This window comes from Coffea arabica, chromosome 6c (assembly GCF_036785885.1).
Source record: "Coffea arabica cultivar ET-39 chromosome 6c, Coffea Arabica ET-39 HiFi, whole genome shotgun sequence".
NCBI classification, from domain to species: domain Eukaryota; kingdom Viridiplantae; phylum Streptophyta; class Magnoliopsida; order Gentianales; family Rubiaceae; genus Coffea; species Coffea arabica.
In genome coordinates, this window is record NC_092320.1 from 8,077,667 (window position 1) to 8,084,169 (window position 6,503).

At 38.1% G+C, this 6,503-nt stretch overlaps 2 protein-coding genes across 2 annotated transcripts; both read right to left on the reverse strand.

Annotated features, from left to right (window-relative positions):
- Positions 1-804: 804 nt before the first annotated feature.
- On the reverse strand, positions 805-1,756 carry LOC140008410 (ras-related protein RABB1c-like). The gene has a single exon (XM_072052613.1). It carries the CDS (start codon positions 1,463-1,465, stop codon positions 842-844), a length of 624 nt encoding a protein of 207 aa, XP_071908714.1. The 5' UTR covers positions 1,466-1,756; the 3' UTR covers positions 805-841.
- A 958-nt stretch (positions 1,757-2,714) lies between these two features.
- Positions 2,715-5,317, reverse strand: LOC140008411 (F-box/kelch-repeat protein At1g55270-like). The gene is made up of 2 exons (XM_072052614.1): positions 5,155-5,317; positions 2,715-4,040 (listed from the first exon to the last, which is right to left on the reverse strand). Exons 1-2 carry the CDS (start codon positions 5,179-5,181, stop codon positions 2,781-2,783), a joined length of 1,287 nt encoding a protein of 428 aa, XP_071908715.1. The 5' UTR covers positions 5,182-5,317; the 3' UTR covers positions 2,715-2,780.
- Positions 5,318-6,503: the final 1,186 nt, after the last annotated feature.

Sequence of the window (6,503 nt, forward strand, 5' to 3'; positions counted from 1 at the left end):
GTTATGGGCTTTAATCCAGGTAATATTTCTTTGCCTTCATTAGTGAGCGGTGTTTTCAGCATCCCCTTGACTGCTGGAATAAATATAGCGAATGTAGGGAACAGTCAGAGTTGAAGAAATTTTGTTTAACTATTGAGTATCACACTTTTCACAGGCAAAAATGTCTCCAATTGATTTCGACTATCTTGGTTATTTTTTCTTGCGGTATGGCGAGTTCAGAAGGCAGAAAGAAACCTGTTTCTCATTGGCAAAAGCATACTTGTCAAGATCTCACACACGGTGAACCATTGGTTTTACAATTCTAGGTATGCTGTGATTCTTTTGTATGTTGTGAAAGTCATAGTAAAGCAGTAGATCTCTCTTTGTTGTTGTTGTTGTTTGTCAGTTAGGACTTTAAATATTTCTTGTAGACTGGAAAACCAATTGTGTTTTTCCAGATATTCGTAATAAAATTTTGTAGTATTTCTTTTTCATGCGTCATATTTGTTATTGATTAGTACTAGCCTTTCGGGGGCGCGTGTTGTCGAGACTTTCTGCGTTTTGAAATTTCATTCCTATTTTTGTTTGCATCGTGGGTTGAGGTAAAATCTGTTTGTCACTCCGTTTGAAAGCTCGTGATTTTGAACGTAGCACTTAGTGGCATCTGGCTGGGAGACGACAATCTTAATTGCACAATAATGCCCCGAGGATTCTGTCACATGCGTAATCAGCATATCTAGAAATCTTTTTTCCCCATTTCAAGGAGATAGAATCAACACTCTTAAATCGTGATGGAAGAATAAAAATTACCCTAGAATGCCAGCATGTATGTAGCTACCGTAAGAAAAACGGGTTTTTATTTTTAATTACAACAAGATCCTCTTTGAGAAGCCGCCCAGTCTCCTAGTCCTGATATGCTTCTATGTCGAACTCTTATGCCTCGATCTTCTAACCCCTCAGAATCTCCACCTTGGACGGTCTTATGTATCGCTATGGCTGTGCTTACGAACGCTTCTTCAACATTTTGAGCAGTCCTTGCTGAGCACTCGATGAATATTAAACCATGCTTCTGGGCAAATTCTGAGCCTTCTTCGGTGCTGACGGCCCTACTGCCATCCAAGTCAGACTTGTTGCCTATCAGCATTATGGTCATGTTTTTGTTAGCAAGTTCCTTGAGGTCCTTCAACCAAGAAGCAAGATGAGCAAAACTTTCCCTGCTCGTGACATCATAAACTAGGACTGCCCCAGCAGCACCTCTGTAGAAACTCTGCGTTATTGACCTGAACTTCTCCTGGCCTGCCGTGCCCCACACGTGAAGTTTTGTTTTCTTCTTGTCCGCTCTGATGATTCTAGTTCCAAACTCAGCACCCATGGTCGGATCGTGCCCCTGTTCAAATCGTTTGCTGGTGAACTGCTTAAGAAGGCACGATTTACCAACTCCGGCATCTCCTATTACAATGTATTTGAAGAGATAATCGTACGACATCTTGGATCGAATTGGAATAATGCACGAGTATTAGCAACGGCTGGAGGTTGTATGTATAGGTTGAAACTAGAGGAGATACATGGGTTTATGTACTGGAATAGAAGAGAGAATTTACTCCTTCCTATACGTACAAGGATCCTAACGTAAATCGGAGATGGATTAGGAGACGTCAGAGTTGGAGAGACCATCGTTAAGGATTCATTATTGTGTTGGTTTACGTTTTTTTTTTTTCTGGAAAATCGATTCCCTCCTAGAAAAGGATTTGCACAATCAAAGAAGTTTGTAATTCGATGGTAGTTCAATCCATCTGCACAATCAAAGAAGTTTGTAATTCGATGGTAGTTCAATCCATCGACTCCGTTATAGGTTCAATTGACTCTCCTCTAAATTAGACTAGAATAGAAATAGAATAGATAAATGACGAATGACAAAAAAACAAACAGTGTGTAGTAACACTGTTGTTCTGTAGGATGCGATGCTATACTTAAGCATGCTTCCTTGGCATTTTTATTTTTTAAACCCTTCCACCCATTTCCACATCCTTTTCACGTCCAATTGCTAAGCATAGAATTTGAACCCTAAACCCAAGAAATAACTGTAAGAACCCTTCCCTGATCATTGAGCTAAACATGCTTGATATTAAGCAGGCTCAATTGAAAAAAAAAATCCAATTCTTATTCATGAAACGAGTATAAAGAAGGATATCCAAATTATCTATTTGCCTTTACGTATTTTAATACATTAATATGATCAGGTATTTGCTGAAGAAGAAAGCGGCATATATTTAACCATTCTACCCAGAAAATTTCCAAGAACTTTTCCTGCCACAACATTTTGTAGCTTAGAGAAGCAAAAATGAGAGATTAACATCTAATAGTTTAATTAATATTCAACTAGGCTCACATTAAACATCCCATTTGAATCAGACGCATTAAACATCCAATTTGGCTCAAAAGCCAAGCACCATATAAGCCGGGAAATCATGACAGGCCAAGAGGCCACGGCACCGATGCTAACTAATGGAATTGCAATATGTACAACAGAATGAAGACTTTAACCAGTTTGAGATGCCGCATCCATACGTAGAACAACCATGTATCACAAAACCTTTGCTCTGCTTCTTCAGTCTAACAAGTAAAACCACCATTGTTATCTACCCAGAGTCTAGAGAGGACAGAACTAAATTAATCATACATCTACGAGGACAAACCTTGCTTGTCAAAAGCCATATAGTTAAGAGCATATCAAATTGGGGAAGCAAATAAGGATATAAATATTTTGAACCATTTCTATTTTCCAAGTGTAGTTACAATCTTCAAGCCTGAAGAACCTGGCAATGAACTATATGATGTTTAACACGATTCCTACCTGCAAGGCCTGACAAGAAATTTGTAACCAAAGTCTTCAACTGCCCTTTTCCCGAAATAGTTTCCCATAAATGTTCCGCTGGGGCTCCACTCCTACTGTCATCAGATTTGGAAACATCAACCACAGAAATACTCATGTTGTTCCGGATGATGCACAACTTTCCATTCAGAGGGAGGAGTGCAGCTGCCTCCAAAGCTTTGGAATTACCCAAATGCATCTTACTATCTATGTGCTTGCTCCAAGAATCAGTTGCTTCATCATATACCCTAAGTTTGCAGCCATCCTTACACTCCAATGCATACAGATGCCCATTCATTGAAGTGCTAGGGTTCCTCCAGCCTGCTACCATTCCATCATACACAGGGTACCACCTGTCAGTTTCGGGTTGGTAGAGCTCACTAAGAACCTGTCGATGAGATCCTAGCCCCTTCAAGAACCACTTGCCCTCATAAACAACACCAATGAAGGGCACCATTGCTGTACTCATCTCACAAATAATGGACCATCTGTTCTTGTTGGGATCATAAACTTCAGCTGATCTAAGTGACCGATGAATCCCGTCATTTTCTCCACCAGCTACATATAAACAGTTATTTATAACACAAGAGCCAAAGAAATGCCGCCTTTGAAGCATATCTGGTGCCCGGTGCCATTTATTTGTTCTTGCACTATAAAAGATGACTCTTCTCATTGATCCCTTCACCGGGTCTTTACCACCAAATAGGTACAGGTGACAGCCACTGAGTACAGCACATCCAAACCCAAGGGCTTCTGAATATTCTTTAGGAACAGGTGGAAGAGGTTGCCACAGCTGATACATAGGATCAAAAGCATGCCATGATATTTTACCATCTCGATCTCTCTTCATAATGTATATCCATTCTTCTGCAATCCCTAGATTTTTCCGAAGAGAATAGAAGAAGTTACCAGCCAGAAGACGATACCATCTCTTGCAGACTAATCGGAGTTTGCGATGTTCAATTCTTGGGACCCGAATTAAGCATGCAATGGCAAGATCATCTGGAAGTCCTGGCAATAACGGGGATTGGCTACGATTTTTGTCTCGTGGTGGTTTCTGTCTAGTAGGGTGAATGGAAGGTTTGATGTCAGGTTGAAGACAGAGCTTTGTTCCAGGAACATACTTTTTAGCTCCTGCAACAGTTTTGAGGCCCGCATCAACTCGACAAAGACACGCTGTTGTATCAACCTGCAAATGTACAATTATCAAGAAGAATTCGATTGTTCAACATTTCTCTCCATGTCAATGACTTGGACGTTATAGATATTCAGTTGTAATTCATGAAGTACACAAACAGGCACTTTAGTAAACCTTTACCAAATATAACAACTAAAAATAATCACTCAAACTAGTCAGAAAATCTCAATAAGATTGAGACACCTGACTCTAAATGTATGTTTTCATTTGTGCTTAATATACACTGCAATATTGTAGCTTCGCAGAACATTCTGGTCCAAATATCTTCTAACCAGTTAATATGTGATCAGAACATGCTTGTTTGAACAATTATCCACCACTTGGTGAAAGATGACATTTAAGTTTAATTCAGATTTAGCTACCCTTCAATGCATTATCATGTCTAACTTCTAAAATTGAGATGTTTGGCATGAAGTCAAAGTGTTTGACCAAGTATGCTACAAGAAAAATATGAGTAATCTAACATGTACAATAAACTAAAACTCGTGGCACAAGAATACTGCCAGATACTTCCTCTACCCATTAGGACACTACCCAAACAGGGCGCCCCCCCTTGGTGGCGTTTTTTTTTTTTTTGGGGGGGGGGGGGGGGGGGGGGGAGGGTGTTGAAGGGAGCTAATTTATAGTAGTGAAACTCTTCCGTTCTCAATTTCTATTGAGTCTTAAATACACCCACATCATGACAACATAGTTTGCTCACGGCGAAACCTCATTTAGATTAGGTGGTGACAAAATCCTAAATAATGCATCCGAAATCACAAAATAGGAAGGAAATAGAGAAAGGATACATGTACAGACTTGGCAACTTAAAATGGGAAAACAAACTAATGGAGCTCTAGTTTTGGAGGTAATTACTAGAGATGTGAGGCACCCGAATTTTCCAAGTACCATATCAATTGGTAATGGAATTATTTTTTTATTATGCATCTTATTCCAATAATTAGCAATCATCCTATCATATATGCATCGCGAAATATTTTTTAAAGAAATCAGAGGACAAAAAATTCCACAAATGAAAGCAAGACAACTTCGTTCTCCTATAAGCTACTCCTACCAAGATAATGAAAAGTAATTGGAAAGAACACAAAGAGAGTCCAGATTTTACCAGGGGAGGCTGAAGCATCCTATCCATCCTTGGACAATAATCACTCGGAAATTTACAACATCATTTGCATCTACACTAACGCAACTCCAATTCTCCGCATCTTCAAAAACCCATCTCGAAAATCAAAAACCCACAATGAATGATCTCACATTTCACAGTTTCAGGCATCATAGACGGGGAATCCGAACCCTCAAAAGTCTTATAGTCTTTGAAACAAGCCCTAAAACCGCAAATGCGGGACAGCCAGAAAATGCGAGAAAGCACTCAAGAAAGACAGAAGACGAGACAGATAGATAGAGACCCTCCCTTCCACTTCCTTTCACCCTCACAAGCCCCTCAATCTCTCACTATTGAAAGATTCAAGTGGAAAATTGGGCCCATAAACTCAAATGGCACAACCTACCAAGCACAAGAGTGTGTACAACAAGAGACCAAAATCAAAGAAGAAAAATAAAAAGGAAAAAGGCAAAACCTAAACCATGGATGAGGAAGATGAGCTGGGTGACATATTTGGCTACTGTTTTTAAAATTGGTAAAGAGGATTGAAATAGTCTAATAAGTAGTCTTTTCTGATTGTATGACAGCTGCTTCTTCTTCACCTGTTCATGCCTTCTTTTTCAATTGTTTACTAAACGTATAATTACCAACAGAAAAAAGGCGTCCAAATGATAATTATTTATTCATTGGAAGGTTAATTTTGTCCGAATACGTACTATAATTCAAGAAAATGTCACATACCAACTGACCAAGTACTAGTTGCACAATGCAAATTTAAAAAAAGAACTTCACTACCTAGTACCTACCAAGATTCCTATCTTTGCCCTTCATCGTACCTAATTGAAAATTTTAATCACAAAAAATATAAAAATTTTTTGATAAACAAATTACAATCCAAACACATTGAATTAAAGCTTTTTAAATATTTTTTTACTCCGCATGAATTAAATCGCTATAATATATATTTTTTTACTAAAAATTCAGACAATGACAACCCAAATTAACGAAAGGTGACTAAAGAAATCAAATGTGGTGTCAATAAACAAGGAGTTTGTTTGGACAGGAGGTTATTTAAAATATTTATTTGAAATAATTACTATAGCATTTTTTGTGATATGATGTATGTGAGATAAAAAGTTAGTTAGAAATTGTGTTTATGATATAACTAGAAAAAAAATTTGAATTTTTGTTTGCCTTCTTTCTAGATCATTTATAGAAATTGAATAGGGGAATAATTTTCGAATATATATTATTATTGTTTGCTGAAAGCGAAGACTGTGGAATACGCAGCATTGAAAAGAAGTCTGTATAAAGATTCAAAAATTTGGAACATTGTCCCACAATTTGTCAAT

Bases quoted from the DNA above. Each gene is read 5' to 3' on its own strand.
- LOC140008410 (XM_072052613.1), bottom strand. From the start codon at position 1,465: ATGTCGTACGATTATCTCTTCAAATACATTGTAATAGGAGATGCCGGA.
- LOC140008411 (XM_072052614.1), bottom strand. From the start codon at position 5,181: ATGGATAGGATGCTTCAGCCTCCCCTG. The intron at 4,041-5,154 runs GTAAAATCTGGA...GTACATTTGCAG, and splicing joins GGATGCTTCAGCCTCCCCTG to GTTGATACAACAGCGTGTCT.